Source organism: Nuphar pumila, chromosome 3, assembly GCF_984573655.1.
Source record: "Nuphar pumila chromosome 3, dmNupPumi1.hap1.1, whole genome shotgun sequence".
In the NCBI taxonomy this organism is placed as follows: Eukaryota; Viridiplantae; Streptophyta; class Magnoliopsida; order Nymphaeales; family Nymphaeaceae; genus Nuphar; species Nuphar pumila.
The window spans coordinates 130152341-130169097 of record NC_143251.1 but is presented as its reverse complement, the minus strand read 5'-3'; the positions used below and the strand labels follow the sequence as shown (position 1 = coordinate 130169097).

The 16757-nt window shown below is 39.9% G+C and overlaps 1 protein-coding gene and 1 non-coding gene across 4 annotated transcripts; both read left to right on the top strand.

Moving 5' to 3' along the window:
• The first annotated feature begins 517 nt into the window (after nt 1–517).
• On the top strand, nt 518–9650 carry LOC149843811 (14-3-3-like protein B). Of its 3 annotated transcripts, XM_090000071.1 has the most exons (7): nt 518–624; nt 1773–2079; nt 2186–2273; nt 5136–5245; nt 5345–5493; nt 9096–9151; nt 9244–9650. In XM_090000071.1, exons 1-7 carry the CDS (start codon nt 552–554, stop codon nt 9244–9246), a joined length of 786 nt encoding a protein of 261 aa, XP_089856197.1. In that variant the 5' UTR covers nt 518–551; the 3' UTR covers nt 9247–9650. The 3 variants fall into 3 exon arrangements, with proteins under 3 accessions (XP_089856197.1, XP_089856194.1, XP_089856196.1); XM_090000068.1 differs by lacking the exon at nt 9096–9151; XM_090000070.1 differs by lacking the exons at nt 518–624; nt 9096–9151 and adding an exon at nt 649–733.
• Nucleotides 9651–13220: 3570 nt separating this feature from the next.
• TRNAE-CUC (transfer RNA glutamic acid (anticodon CUC)) lies at nt 13221–13293 on the top strand. The gene has a single exon. It is a non-coding gene; the product is annotated as a tRNA-Glu (tRNA).
• Nucleotides 13294–16757: the final 3464 nt, after the last annotated feature.

Sequence of the window (16757 nt, the reverse complement as noted above, 5' to 3'; positions counted from 1 at the left end):
ATCGGTAACCGGACCCACCCTAGGGACATGGCTCATATTAAGTCTGGGTCGGATCTGGAACAAAGATAGTCAGGCATACTCGGATATGGGTCAAAATTGTGAAAACAAATATAAATCAGGTCCAGTTCGAAACCGGGCTTAACGAAAGCACCTTCCCCACATAAAATTCAATAACTTTTACTCTTTTCTAACGGATCCAGTACCATAAGTGCTCAAATGCGGATCATAATCGCGACCCCATCTTTGAAAAAGTACACGTTGTCGGATAAATCCTGACCCAACCCATAACCAACAAGCTCTCGTTCCTAATCCTACCAGCTATTTAAAGATCGGATCCATACGACCCATTATCCAACTTGCCTGATTTCCTCGTCAATGACATTTTCTAAGGGTAAATTGGTCATTTTAAACTGACCGGCAACAGCGCGCATTGACGGTTCTGAAACATGAGGGTATAAAAGTCATTTCGTTTCGAATTCCTCTGTAAATATCTCGTTCTAGAGTTACTTCTAAGGCTCTCTCTCCCTCCAGGCAAAGAAAAAGAAGAAGAAATGGCGTCGTCGAAGGAACGCGACAGCTACGTCTACGTCGCTAAACTTGCCGAGCAGGCGGAGCGTTACGACGGTATCCCTCGGTTTTCTTCCCTCCCCTCCCCGCCCCCCCTCTTGTTGATATTCCATCCTTCCTTTCTGGGTTTTTTCCCTCTTCATTCCGTCGGCAGATGGTGTCTAAGGTGTGATTCTGTATTTTTGCCGTGATTGTCTTGCGGTTCGTTTTTTTTCGATGGATTCCCTGAATGATCGGTACGGCGGCGGCGGCCTCCTCTTCCCTCGCTGTTGGATTTTTTAGGGTTTCTGGTGTCTTTGGGGGGGGGGGAGCGGGGGATTTAAGATTTGAATGTGTTTTCTATTGAATTGGTTTGTATGACACCGCATTTTCTATTGAAATGGTGTGTATGGCGCCGAAAATGGGGAGGATTTTCATAGAACAGATCTCTCTCTCTCTCTTTCAGAGGCATTTTCTTAGGTTTTATACCTTTCATTCCTGGGAGTTGGAAGTTAGTTGTTTTCTTCGTCGTGCTGACAATGGTGGATTTATGAACAAAATATGGCGCTTGAATGTATAATTGATTGGGTAAAGAGCGAAAAGGGTTTAAAGTTGCATGTTTTCTTTTCATTTCTTGAATTTCAGAATACTCAAAATGGTGGTTTTGATCGGGAAATAGGATATTTTGGCAATAGACACCGGCAAGGTTGATGGTTGCGGAGTTGTCCTGTAGACATGTTCTATCACTTGTTTTTTGTTTTCTGGGTGATGAAGTCGTTCGCTCAAAAGTGTCCCTTTTTATGTCCAAATTGATGGTAATGGAGTTCATCATTAGGCATATTCTCTTAGTTCTTTTTTGTTTTTGAGGAACGAGAAAATTTGTGTAATTTGTGCAATTAAGTAGAAATTACGGGATTAGTGAGAAAAGTATAAAAAATAGGTAACAGAGGTGGTGGGCAGTGGAGGGCGTAGGCACACAAACATGCGTCATGAATCTATATATTTTAGATGTTCTTTTTCTTTTTCTTGAAAGATACTGAAAATATTGGTGTTTGTTTCTCCATTCTTTCTTGAAATGGTTAATTGCTGCAGATTTGACAACTTTGTATGTGAAATTCAACTATTTCTTTGTATAGAATCTATAGATTTCATTAGTTCGGATCTCTTTATTTTTTAGAATAATTAAAGAAAAGGAAATTGTAATTCCCAGCCATTTCGATTTGCAGAAATGGTTGAGTCAATGAAGAAAGTTGCGAAGTTAGATGTGGAGTTGACAGTGGAGGAGAGAAATTTGCTCTCTGTGGGGTACAAGAATGTGATTGGAGCTCGCCGAGCCTCTTGGCGGATACTTTCATCGATCGAGCAGAAGGAAGAGGCAAAAGGGAATGAAGTGAATGCAAAACGGATACGAGATTATCGGCATAAGGTGGAATCCGAATTGTCAAGCATCTGTAGCGATGTGATGACTGTTATTGATGAACATCTTATACCTTCATCAGCTGCTGGTGAAACTACTGTCTTTTACTACAAGATGTGAGTAATTTCTTCCTTCTCATATCTGTTGTTTCCCTGTTATTGACATAGGATGTAATGTTTTCAGGCCTTTTAGGTGTGAATTATTGTATTCTCCTTTTGACAGGAAAGGTGACTACTATCGATACTTGGCTGAGTTCAGCACTGGGAGTGAGAGGAAGGAGGCTGCTGATCATTCATTGAAAGCTTATCAGGTAAGATATTATGGTAATGACTGATGAATATTGTGAATTTCTGCTTCTTGATTCTATTCTTTAAGCATATGATTTTGTAAGAAAATGGGCATAAAGGAGTCCTATATTGCTTTGATTTCAGTAGCTTGTTTGTTATCATTTATAGACTTGGATAACACTTGGATAACAAATGACTCACTTTGATGAGAGTTATCCATATTCTCTTCTTTCCTATTGTATATGTCTTTTCTAATTCTCTGGTTCAAATCTTTCCACCCCTTGAAGTGAATGCAGGGAGGAGGTTGTTCTCTAGGTAATTTAAGTAGTCACGATCATGAATTATGCTTAGTATATACAGGGATGTCTGAGGAGGTAGGTCCAAATATTTTAATAAGTCCAAGGAAAGGGAATGAAGTATTACTAAGACATTCACACATGCATATGATTGTGAAATTTTGAGAGTAATTAGTCTCAGTGAGGCATTTTGTGTTTTGCATGTTATAAATAGCTGTTCTTGGAAGGGAATGTTTTGGTCTCTTTTGTGAAATAAAGTAACCCCTGATGGTGTTTTCCTGGTGTGATTTAGGAAACAATCTACACTGGCGTTCTATTTTTAAGATCTGAGAGTGGGCAAAGAAGCATGGTAATAGTATGAGCAGGGGTTTGGGCAACATGGCATGGCTGAGTCTGAGAGTAGGTTGAGGATTACACTCTGAGACTATTCCTAGTCATTAATGATCTCACCAAGAAAACATAACTCCTTATTAAAATGCTTTTTGTTTCTCTTGTACTGAGTCAAAATCTTACTTGTCAGAGGCGGTGCCTAGGTGCTGCCTAGGCGGGCTGGGTGCAGGGCTACCGCCTAGGCTTATGGGTCTTCATGGCGCTTCCGAAATGCACTGAGAAGCGCCATAATTAAATGGGAAGCTCTCTTCCCCTTCTTTTTTCCTTTTTTCTGTTTCTTTTTTCTTTTCTTTTTTCTTCCTCCTATTTTTTCTTCTTCTCTTTTCTTTTTTTATTCTTCTTCCTGTTTTTCTTTCTTATTTTTGTTTCTCTCTGTCAGTTTTCTTGTTTTTGCTATAGTTTATGTTTTTCAGTTATATTATATATTTTGTATTTCAGTTATTATAATATGTATATTATATATTGTGTGTTCTTGTGTTTCATATATATATATATATTGTGTGTGTGTGTAATTCATATATAATCCGTTTGTTTCTGAGTTACGTAATTTATATTTTTGATTGACTGTTTCTGAGTTATATAACTTATATTTCTGGTTGTCTTTTTTTGAGTTATATTTCTGGTTGACTATTTTTGAGTTATATAACTTATATTTCTGGTTAACTGATTTTGAGTTATATTTTTTGGGGGACTTTTAGTCTTATTTATGTGATTTTTTGCTTCCCTTCGAATCCTTGTTCGTTTCGAGTTCTCTTTCGGTTTGCTTCCTAGGTCGCTTCGGGTTTTCTTCTCTTCTCGCTTCCGAGATGATTCTTGGTTCACTTTTAAGTCGTTCCACACTTCTTGCTTCTTAAAATTTTGTAAGTGCCTCGCTTCTCGCTCCCGCTTCCCTGTCTGACAACTCTGGTCTTGGTTGTAAGATCCTGTTTTTTCTGCCTAGGCCGTGGGGACATGGATGTCATTATATTTTTGTTTTGTTTTTTGTTTTTGTTCTTCTTCTTACTCCTACCCTACGTCACCCGGGTACAAATGCATGTGCAGTGTATGACATGGCAATTCCAAAAAATGTGTATATATATTATATACTGAAAATATAAAGTTATAAAGCGAAAATACAATATATTATATACTGAAAATATAGGTCAGGCAAAAGGCCATGTCCGGTATCCGCCTCCATATCCCGTGTCAACACGGGTACACCACCTTCTTTCTTTCTTTTTTTCCTTCTTCTTTCATTTTTCCTTTTTGCCTTGTTTTTTTTTAACCCCTCATTTTTCTTCTTTTCCTCCTCTTCTTCTTCTTTGTCTTTTTATTCCTTTTTCCCTTCTTTTTTCTCTTTTGAAATTTCCTTTTTTTTCTTCTCATGTTCCTTCTCTTGCCCCTTGACTCTCTTCTCTTTTTTTTCTTCCCTTTTCTCTTTTTTTTCCTTATTTTCTTCTGTTTTATTTTTGTTCTTTACATGTATGTATGCCCATCACACACACACACACACACACACACACACACACACACACACACATATATATATATATATATATATATATATATATATATATATATATATATATATATATATATATATATATATATATATATATGTGCTCTTGGAGCACCTACTCTCAACTAATAGAAGCTTCAAATTTTCAAAATTTGAGTGTTTTTTGTTGATTGGACCCTATAGATATGATCTACATTCATTATTTAGTGAAAAACAAGTTTTGGATAATGTGATTATGACATATATGTAGGTTTTTTAAGATCTTCAAAACTCAACATTAATGTACCATCATGACAACCTATTTTGATGTCCAAAAGACATGATTCCTATCAAGTAAATTGTGTTAAATTCATCTATAAGTTCTGATTGAGAAGATGGAACCTACAACTATGATTTCTACCATAGTCACCTGTATTGTTAAAGGTAATTTCTTGGTGAGGGTATTCCTCAGAGAAATTTTCAAAAGTTGATAAATCTCGGGAATATCTCTGAAAAATCTAGTGAGTACCAAAATTTACTGATCTGAAGATTTTTCATGTTAACAAATATAACAGAAAAATATTTTGTTCAAGAAAAAGGAGAAAATCATCAAAGGTTTCGGCGTCTGAAACAAACATGAACTTGTATAACAAAAAAACGATCTGATTAGTGATTTTTGTATCTGATTAGTGATTTTCTTTTTTGCTAATTTTATGTTGCAGTCAGCTTCCACTGCAGCAGAGACAGATTTGCCACCCACGCATCCTATTAGATTGGGATTAGCATTAAATTTTTCAGTATTTTACTATGAGATTATGAATTCGCCTGAAAGGTATGGACTGTGCAGATGATTGACTATATCATTTCTTGTGGGTGTTTGGAGAAAATTTTGTGCTGTCTGATATGCCTTTATGGCGTCTTTCTAATGCAGAGCTTGCCACCTTGCAAAACAAGCTTTCGACGAGGCAATTTCTGAACTTGACACTTTGAATGAAGAATCTTATAAAGACAGCACTTTGATTATGCAACTGCTGAGGGACAATCTAACATTATGGACATCTGACATTCCAGAGGATGGAGGTATCACTCAAAGCTTTTAACTTGTGGCTTCTTTTACCCTTCTTTCTGCAATGTATGCTATTTCAGGCACTTTTTTGTGTGCCACTGTCTTATTGTGGCATACTTGGTTCAAGAAATGCTGAAATGCGTCTTCTGTGCTAAAATTAGAGTTGTTTTTTACCATCCACAAATTCTCTCGTGTATATACTTCGCTAGTTGGTGATGTAAATGCTCCAGTCAAATTTAATTATGTTGCTGTTGGAATCTGAGCTTTCAATTTCGGCAACTGTCATATTTGTTTTGTGTGTCATAGATGGTTACATGTCGTCCAAGAGATTAGCTTTCCTGATCTTCTTTTACTTGTAGCTAGTTTCCCATTGAAACTATTTTTGCTGTTTTGGCAAGCCTATACCTTATTCCTTACAAAAGAAACATTAGCATTTTTTTTATAGGCGAAGCATTACCATTTTTGGAAGAACTTATGTTCTAAATTTTTCTGTCATTTTTGCATTTACTTCTAATATTGGGTGGGCTGCATGTTTATTGAGCTACTTCAGATGTAGGTTTTGTACTTTCTAACCATAGTCACCTGTATCAGTCTCGGCAATTTCTTGCCGAGGGTTTGTGTGGGGAAATCTTGGGAGTTTGAAAAAAATTTAAAATATAAATACTAATAAAAAGATAAGAAAATAACAAGTTTTGCATGATTTTTCTTGAAAAAAATAGACAAATTTTAAAATGTAAAAGAAAAAAAATAAAATGTAGGCTTAAAATATAGAAAAATAAGATTTTTCCCAAAAATATTATGATATTATTGTGATAAAATATCACAATATATTGCCAATAATATTGGCTGACCTTGAATCACTAATATTATCGTCATATTCTCAAAATATCAGTGACTATGCTTCTGGACCTCTAGGTATTCACAGTTATATCTTTGTGGAGTTTTTTTTAGGTGTATGTTGTTTCAGAGTTAAAAGAGTTATCATTGGAGCTATGTCACATGGGTGCGGGTGCGGGGGTGTGGCACTTTCAAAAAACTTGGGTACGGGGTGCGGCAAAAATATAAAAAATTATATATATAAAGTCCAAAAGTTGGACATAAATGACCCTGAGTGTGTTGACTGCACCCAGGGTCAGGTTGATCGCATCGGGTGCGGGTGTGGGTGCAGGTGCAGGTGCGGGTGCGCCCCCTAGTTGGAGAGTCCCTGTGACATATCATTGGAGTTGTTTTTGTTGTTGTCTTCAGTCAGGTCAATAGATTATTTTTGTATATGTACTTTTGAGGAGGATTGAACCATGTTTGAGAAGGTAGGGCATTCTATATGCTAATCAACTTATGCTATCTTTTAGGTGGAGAATCTGATCAGGTCTTATAGAGGACCATTTCCATGAGTATGCATGCCTCGTCACTCATGCAGGGATGGTGGTGATATGTTCAAGGCAGCATAGGTGCCCCTGGAACTTGTATGATAACATACATGGAGGAGATTTGCAGAGGAACTGACCCTCATGGTTGTCAATCAGGGTTATTTCTGATTCATAATGTCTTTGGTAGCTCAGGTGACTGTACAGAATGCGTTGCAGCATTGCCTGGACTGTTTGTGGATTACAGATTTTGGGCTTGACTTGCTAGGTTTTTGCTCTTTCATATCGTTTCTGAAAGACAAAATGCAAATGATCATTTACCCTATCAAAATGAAGAGGGCATTTTATGTTTTGTGAGGTGTCAATTACTGCAAAGGAACGTCTGCAGGGCTCTGCTATCATGAGTTCACATGAGGCAGTTTTGGAGGAAATTCAGGTAAGTACTTTGACAAGGTTGATTTTGGTTGTTTTTTCTGAAAGATTATAGAGGTTTGCTTTTGGCTGGGGAAGTACTTTTTGAGGATATACATTTGATACCGAGGAATTTTGGGTGGCTTCTGAATTTGAGCTATATATGTCCAGTTTAGTTGGAATCATCCTACATGTTTGTAGGATCACTCAATTTTTTTTAGATATATTTATGTTAGTAATTTCCACTAAGATTTTAGCTTTTAATAATGTTTAGTTTCTACAGCCACAATTATGTTCTATGAGGGGGATTTAGGATTTTCTGAAGCCATTTTTCATTCTCAAGGATGCCTGCTCGGGGTTAGCCTATCAAATTTTCATTTTGCTGTCAAAATTGGAAGACTTCATGTCTGATGAGCTAGCCCAGAAGCCATATCCCCGCTGGTGGCTGCACTGTGATATGCTGAATCTTATGAGATTTCCCAACATGGTTAACGAACATTGGGACATCTAAAATCCAGTTCTCTGAATTGGGAGAATTCATTAGCAGCAGTTTCAGGAAACCATGAATGGGATCTAATTGGAACAAGGGGTATTTTCACGTACACCACTATGTCGATGGGATAGGTCAAACTAGTTGTGCATAAACCCTGCAAATGGTCAAATAGTTTTCTCTAGTGTCTGAAAAGCATTCCTTGTAGCCCTCCCACTTGAAGTTCAGTGATGCTCCAGGTTCAGCAAAGGAGGTGTTAAAAGGTATGCTGAATGTGTGCCTGAAAGGAATTATACTTCCTGGTTGTAGATTGCCAAACTTCAATGCATGTTATGTTAATAAGAACATAAAGAATTATCAGATTTTATAAAATTTGATGGTAGCATGAACTAGCTTTATTGATGCTTTTGTAACATGAGATTGGTGCACTTTGAGAGGATTGGGGGAGATTAGGTATATAAATGGGTAGATTCAGTTCGGATGAAGGAACATGGATCCTATTAGCTTAAATAGTTAAGAGGATATGCCTTTTACGTGTAACTGGATTCAAATGATAGATTTGGATTGGAATATAAAACTCTTTACTTGAATCCAGATCAAATTATTAGTCGGATTCTCTTTTCTTGACTGAATCTACTATAAGGATTCAAATTTGGTTGGATGTCCGACCCAAATTCGTACTGTTGTCATTCTAGAAGGGGGTAACTATCTGTGCACAATTTTAATTAGCAATATTATCATCATTTCCTTTGGATTATCCAAAAAAAATGTTTGTGAACAATAACCTGGCTAATTTTGGTATCTGACATTGTATGGCTGTTCATCTCATAATAAAATTGCTATGTTAGTTGGACATGGGATACTTTTCATCACCTTACAGTATGATGGTGGACCATCTTAACTGTTGAACAAATTCTTGTTTTTATTGTTGAGCTGGAAGAACACACATAATTTCATGGTGGTAGTTCCTGTAGTAGTGCTACACCAAGTATGTGTGAAAACCTTACATGACTGTTTCTTTGCGCATTATAGACTGTTTATGCCCTCATCCTGGGCAAGCTTGAGGGAATGGAATTACCAACAAAATTGGATCACTGGTTCTCGTTCATCTGACATAGTTGTTAACTTGAATTCACTTTTGTGTTTGCAATGGACTTCATGTTGGGGAGAAAGAAGGATTTTATGTTACTAAGATCAAATGTTCTTTTCATGGTGATGATATGTGTAGAAAATTTCCTCGTTGGACTTGCTTTTTAAACATGTATTACAATCTATTCTATTTCTTGGCTGGTTTTATATCCTTCGTCATCTGTGCCTTTATACTGATTCCATCCTGATGAATGGATGTCAGCTGAAGACCATCCAAAGATGGAGACCTCTGCCAGTGCTAGGGCGGAAGATGCAGAGGTGGTAGTCATTTTTCGATAATTCAACCTTTATACTGATTTCTTGTGTACCAATTTTCTGAAAGATGTAACTGACTATTCCTCACACTGCAGTGATTCACGCTGTTGGAGGCTTGAATGACAGGCGGTTGCTGGATGTGTTGGTCTATTCTAGGATTGTGGTCTGGTGTCTACTATTTTTGCGTGAGGTATTTATGAGTGTAGTTGATAGGTCATTTTTAGCTCCTCTCCCTGGACAGTAAAAAGATCTGCATATCTGTTTGCTCTGTGGAGTGTTGTACAACAAGGCTGTATTTTTCTTGCTGTTGTACTCTGTGTGACTGCTTTCCATCGTCCATGGGGACCCTAGTCCTGTATGGCACATGTGAACCCTTGTTTCCTCTTTTCATTGCCCCCTTGTTGGGTGACATACTTGTGTAATAGCTTGTTAATTGCTTTTCTGAACCTGCATAGTTTATGGCAATGACTATAGATGAGGCAGTGTTTCTCGTTTATCTCAATTTGGCCCATGTTACAGGAAGCTTTCTGTGATCCTTCAGCAGTTTCCTCAGGTAAGTATTTTTTTTCTTTTTAACCTCGATATACCTTCTTAAGGTGGCATCTTCGGGCTGCTTTATTGAAATGATACCAGCATTAAATTAGAAGTTTTATTTTATTTTGATTTTTATTCTGCAAGGAATAAGATTAACTCAGAAGAAAAGAATGTTTATTGACGTGCTATCTTGAGTTTTGACAAGTTCATCCTTCTAAGCTGTACCTTCATTTCCTTGCTCATTTTTTCTACCTCTTTATCTACCAGTGTTTGTAATAGATTGGCTACCGATTTCTATATATGACATAATGGGAGCCTGTTCGTATCTTAGGTTATTTGATTTGACAACTAAAAATGAAAAAGAAAAAAGATCAAATTCTTATTCGAGGTGATGGTTTTGTTAGATGGAGCAGAGTTGCTTCATTTGCATTCTACTAGGGGTGTAAACGGGTTGGATTTAGCCATCACCAAGCCCGACCTAAAATTCTATTTGTCAGCCGGTGAAATGGTAGTGGAGGTGATGCAGATAGGGATGGCAGTGGACCGAGGAGAGTGGGGGACAAGCCCTCCACTCTCGTCCCGTCTCAAAACTTTGCCCTCCATCCTCGTTGCTGGTTTTGATTTTCTCATTCTTGGTCCATTTCCTGTTTCATGTCCTCCATCTCCACCTCAAAATGAGGCAGGATTCTGTTTTCCTCCGGTCCACTGCCATCCAGAGAGATACCCTGGATTGGGGCCGCACCAATCACCATCACGCCCAGGATTTCCACCGCCATGGCCTCGGCCTCTTCTGAAACCACCACCTCCACCATCACAACTGCCACTGCGATGATACCCTCTCTCGCTGTATCTTACACCACCTGCACATCAGAGAGAAACTGTTTGCCCTAAATGCAAACATCAGAGATGAAGGTCAGGAACCTAGCGCCTCCCAATACCTCATACCCACTGCCTCATCTCATCGCCTCCTCTTGAACCTTACATCTCTCGCTGTTTACATTGACACGTTGGCGTGCAAAACCATGATGGCTAGGTGGACTCAGCAGATTTGTGCTGGATCTGGACTCGGTTGCTAGGAACCAACCAGATGAAATGGTTTGGGTATGGGTTGGTTCTTACTTCTAAACAGCGCCTTATTGTTTGAAGCAACTTGTATGAAGACATGATGAGTAAAATATTAAAAGTCTATTATTAATTTTAATAACGGAGATCATGGGCAGGGCAAGGGAAAGAGTAAATTCACCCTTGCCTCCATCCCGCGGGTTTTGATTTTCACCCCCATCCCCGGTCCTTCTCTGTTTCATGTCCTCCATGAGGCGGGTTTGGATGGATCCCCGTACCGCTGGTCCACCCATCCCTAGATCCCGACGATCATTTTCTTAAAAATGGATTGGAAGGGTCTTGAATATTTTGCCATTTGCAAAACCAGGCCTTCTCATTTCTTTTTTGCATGTTGTATCGCTTGATGCAAAATGTACTGGATATACCACTAATATCATATCACCTTGTCACCAAATACTATCAGCACAAATATATACTTATTATTATCAACTTATATCACCATGTAAGTTAAGTCAATAAGGTTCACAGAAATAGTGGCGTTTGGGGGCTAAATTCAACTTGTACTACCATTAGAACCTGCTTTTCTTGACCACAGAATTTAAACCATGGTTGCAAATATCAGCAATATCTTGAAAATAACATTTCACAACCAATACTTGATGATATTTTTAAAATGTTTCTATATTTAAATATTATGATTGCATCATGATACTGAGGTTTTTAATTTTTTATTGTTATATTTTACTTTATAGTTTATATTTTTACAATATCCTTTTAATATCGTCTGGTTATATCTGTCGAGAAGGCAAATCTTAAATCAATCATGATAATTTTCCAAGTGAATGAGATTTGTCATTGGTTGAAATAGTAGTGATTATGCTCGATGAGTAGCCACTGGTTGATTGGCCGTCGGAAGTAGTCCAAATTTGAGGCTAAAAACCGATTTTTAGGGGCTGTCAATGATTTGGACCTTCACTAGACCTAGGTGGGTCCAGACCTGGTTCTGACTGTGAGGTGTTGGTATGAGGCCTGGGTTTGAGTCTAATTGGACCTACTAAAGGCAAAGCCATACCCGGTTTCTATAAGGGTAACATAAACCAAACCCAGATCAAACCTGGTAAAATACTAAACTTGTATACATTTTACATTAAAAAAAATGCAAATCTTGATCGGGTCCCAGGTTTGGTATGGAATTTTATAAATCGTACCTGGCTTCATTTGCTAATTGCTCCTCACAGGTCCGACTCAAAAGTCAATTTGACCCCTTTCTTTGTTGCTAGACCCTGAATTATTAGATCCGGTATAAGTTGATATCCAGTCATACCTGAATTGTTGGTACCTCTACAGATTTCAATATAAATACATATTTGTCACACCAATTGACTTATTTATAGGGTTGCAGATGAATTGGTTTGGTCAGACACAAATCTGACAAATTGTTTTTGTTGATACGTTCATGAATTTTGGATGTCCATCGGATCTGGCATGATTCTGTACCTGATCAGTTTGAACTCCTAATAGCCATCGACAAGGAGCAGTTAGGGATGGCAATGGACCGGGGCGGGGGACAGGGTCTCCACCCCCGCCCCGTCTCAAGATTAGAACCTCCATCCCCGCACGGGGATGGATTTTAACCTCCACCCCCACCTTCATCCCCGTTTCATGTCCTCCATCCCCGGTTCAAATGGGGAAGAGGCGGGGTGGGGGCCCGTTTCCCCGTAGTCTATTGCCATCCTTTAGAAGGACTGGGGATGGGGCGGGGCCCCGCTTTCCCCCTGTCCACTGCCATCCCTAGGAGCAGTTATCAACTTTGGGTGTTTTTGCAACGCCTGAAAAAATAGTCAGAGATAAAAAGTCCATGGGGGCTCCGGACTTTTTATCTCGGCTTTTTTTAACAGTACAACTCCCCAAAATGCAGAAAACAGCAGGGATATTATTAGGGATGCAGGTGCGCCGAGCAAAGGCTATCTCGGCTGGAATAAAAAAACTAGTTGTTCAAGCTCGGCTCGGCTAGAGACGAGCATTTTTTATTTAAAAAAAAAAAACTGCACAAAGAACAGTATATGAGAAAGGCCATTTGATGTATTAAATTTACAAACATAAATTGTACACAGACTATACTCTCTGCGTTAACCGAGCTTGATCGGGCTAATCGAGATCAACCAAACTTGATTGCCTGATCATGGACGCCCTTAAAGAACGTTTGCATGCCACAGAAAGTTGGGGGTTTCCCTACGCGCTTCTGCGGGCCCCACAACCTCCCGTTGAAACACATGATTCTCTTTCAACGAAGAAAGAGGCCTGCAGAGTAACCCCCCTTCTTCAGTGAAACGAAGTCTGACGGGGTGGGAGGCCTTTTTCTTTGGCACACAAACGTGCCCTTAGAATGCGTCCTAGGCTCTTGGTCCCAGCGTAGTCAGCTAAGGTAGCAGATTAAAGAAAAAAATAAAATCAAAAACCCACTAACGTCAACAAATCCGTTGTAGTCTAGTTGGTTAGGATACTCGGCTCTCACCCGAGAGACCCGGGTTCAAGTCCCGGCAACGGAACTTTTGTTTTTCTTAGGTTTCTTTAGATTTTTCTCCTTTTTTTTTATGGTTATACCCGAACAAGCTACATTCAATAATGGGCGTCTTTATTTGCTAGGCTTTACCACTAGCCATTACTCAATCGCTATGACTTATAAAGTGAGTCCTTGACGATTGATAGAAGAGGGAAAGTGTGATGGTTATATTTCCTAATGACTATAATGTCCTTACCTACTTTCCCAACTTTTTCGAAAAGTCGTAATAAGATGGTTGTGATTCTCTCTGGCCAACTCTGTATCGTTTGAAATCCGACATAGTTTATGAAAAATAGCGCATTTGATTAGAAACGCGAGCTTGAGATCTTGAACTTGGTCGCGTTAATTTGAGTTGGCGTCCTCAGAAGTTAGGAGGATATGATTGTCATTATCACGTTATATTGGAACAAATTGGACTACAAGGCACTGATTGAAGGATCGGGCAGATGCTTTGAACTAATGAAATTACTGAAATGCCTCTCTTTGGTCATCCGCTCCTTTTTCCGTAGTCACGTTAGCGTTATACTGACGCTGACCGGATTACTAAGAGAGGTTGGCTGGACCTAATGAAATTATTGAAATGCCCCTGTTTTGGTCATCAGCTCTTTTTTAGGGTTGGCAATGGATCGGGGCGAGGGATAAGGTCTTCACCCTCGTCTCGTCTCAAAATCCTACTCTCCATCCCTGCACTTGTTTTTTATTTTAACCTTCATCCTTGTCTCCATCCCCGTTTCATGTCTTCCATCCCAGTTCAAACAGGCTGAGCTCCATTGTCATTCCTAAAAAAGGATTGGGGACAGGACGGGGCGGGATGTTTATAGGAGGATGTTTTTGGCAACTCTATCCACTGCACCATGTTTTGGTAAAACCTAAGGATGCCAATGGGACTGATGTAACCTTATCTCCGACCCTGAATTTGAATCCAAAAAGTTGGATTCAGTATCCAAATCTGGATCTGTTTAGAAATTAGATTTGAATCTGGTATCAATTTTACGTTGAAATCCGAGTCCAAACCCGATTAAGTGTAAATATCGGGTTTTAGATTAGTCGGATCCGGATTCAGTTTTATCTTTTTCCATCTCATTCTGAATTCGATTAGGTCGAATCCAATTCGGTTTAATCTTTTTCCATCTCACAAAATTTTTAGAATCAGCAGGTCACTGTGTTGAATGTTTTTTTTTTAAAGGCAAGCAGGGGTTAGGCCGACCCTACCAGTTAATCAACGATACCATTGGGTTTTGAACCTGCATCGTTCCAACACAAGGTGACGTGCACTAGGTGCCCCTACCAGACAAGCGGAGCCCCGGTTAGTCACTGTTGAAAGTTGAAAGCAAGAAAATTGTTAGTGCAGGGTCACGCATGAACAAAATTGGTAGAGGGGTTATACACGGTTCCCCATGAAAAACGTGAGCTTGATTCCTCCATAGGCTCATATTTTCTCACATTTTGAGGTGAAACAAATGCCCTCTAAGGGTACGTTTGATGTGCCGTTCTCAGCGTGATTCAAACAAAAATTACGTTAAGAACGGCGATTTTCAGCAAATGTTGGACATGGCGGATGACGTTTCACACATCTGCTGCATTCTTATAAGTATGTTATTTTCGTTCCACCCTCCTCCTGTCAAGAATGAAAAATTCTCTATGGGCGTGCTGAACCATCTCGCAAGCCCGACACTCTCTCTCTCTCAAAACCCACCTCCATTCCCTCTTTCCCACCTCGTTCTCCTACGACGACCATCGCTCGACCCCGTTCCCTCTCTGGCGATCATTCTCTCTCAAACCCACTCTCTCAACCCCCTTTCTCTCTTTTCGACCGCGTTCCCCTCCGGCGACCATCGCTCGACCCCGTTCCCTCTTCGAACCCCATTCTCTCTCAACCCCCTTTCCAATCCCGTTACCCTCCGGTGACCATCACCAAACCTAGTTCCCCCTCCAGCCAACCTCCCCTGCGTCTCCCGCCTCTCTGCTCCCTTGACTCGTCGGAACCCCCTGTAAACCCCCTTTGCCTCAGGCTCCACCTCGCTCTCGTCCTGCGATCTACCTCTCTCCCTCGCTCACTTTCTTCCTCAGTTTGTCGGACCACCTGCACTGGCGTCTCCCCTATGACCCCCCTTGCAGTTTCCCTCTCACACGGTCCATCCCCCTCAGGCCTTGGCTCTGGCTCTATTTTTCGGCATCAACATCTGGTTTTCGGTCGCACTGTACACTCTCTCCCCCCCCCCCCCCCCCCCCCCCCCCCCCCCACACACACACTCATTCTGTCTAACCTGTCAGCATCGTCTTTGCTGCTCCCTTCTACTCAGGTGGGACGTTGCATGTTCAAACCCCAGTGGTGCGATGAATAACTGGGGGGTCTGCCTAAACCCAGCTTGCCTTAAAAAAAAAAAACTTCCAAGGGCCCGATTATTGCAAGGGAGACTTTTTTCCATGAGAACAATCCAACGTGACAAAGTGAGCCTCATTCTTTCTCGCCTCAAGTGAAACAAACACAAAAGGGTTTTTTGATAGGCAAGCTGGGGGTTAGGCACACCCCTACCAGTTACAAACATACCATTGGGTTTTGAACTTGCAATGTCTCAACATGAGGTGACTTAGGCTAACAACTCCTACCAAACAAGCGGAGCCCCTGTTGGTAAAACAAACACAAAAGGTGCTGCCTGGAAAAGTTCGACGTTGCAGGTGCCTAGTCTGTGGAAGCTTTCATGAGAAGCATCGATCATGGCAGGAACTTTTGAAAGACGTGCCCTTTTTTCTCATGAAGGGCCTTCCCTTTCATGGGAATGAAACAAACGGGTCCATAAGGACATGCCCGAAAGCTAAGAAAAAATGACGGAAAAATGTGAGTGAAAAGAAAGAGGTACAACTTTTCTATTTGTTCTAAATGAGGAAAATTTTTGCAGGAACATGTTTGTTTTGGTGACGGGTGAGAAAATAGAAGCTTGAGACAGTAGAAGGTGAGATACTACTTTCACAAGTTTCAAGGCAAAAAGAAGGAAAAAAACAATCTGTTTTGTAACCTTATTGACTTAAAAATCTATTTTTATTAAAAATAAAAAAATATTTGGGTCGGGTCAAGTACCCAACAAAAAAGTCAAGTCAAGTAGAATTGGGTACTCCCAAAAACCATGATCAAAATCTGACCTGCATATTGCTTGTCTTGGGTTATTCAGGTGACACTTTTCGTTCTCATACGGGAGAATTTGGGTCAGGTCTAAGTCTAATACCTGACCCAGACTCAACCGTTAACATCTAGACTCTAGTCACAAAGGTATTCCTTGAGTATGCGGGTGAACATTAATCGGAGGGTACGTTTGTGTTGCGGGCTTAGAGCACATGCCCCCGTTCCGAAGGTTCGGTCCGGGACACTTTGGCTGTATTTAAAAAAAAAAATGAAAGTGAATCAATGTGATTTCTAATCATTTAATTCAAAAATCTCACGGTCTTGATTTC

Bases quoted from the DNA above. Each gene is read 5' to 3' on its own strand.
- LOC149843811 (XM_090000068.1), top strand. From the start codon at position 552: ATGGCGTCGTCGAAGGAACGCGACAGCTACGTCTACGTCGCTAAACTT. The intron at 2,274-5,135 runs GTAAGATATTAT...TTTATGTTGCAG, and splicing joins ATTCATTGAAAGCTTATCAG to TCAGCTTCCACTGCAGCAGA. The intron at 5,246-5,344 runs GTATGGACTGTG...TTTCTAATGCAG, and splicing joins ATTATGAATTCGCCTGAAAG to AGCTTGCCACCTTGCAAAAC.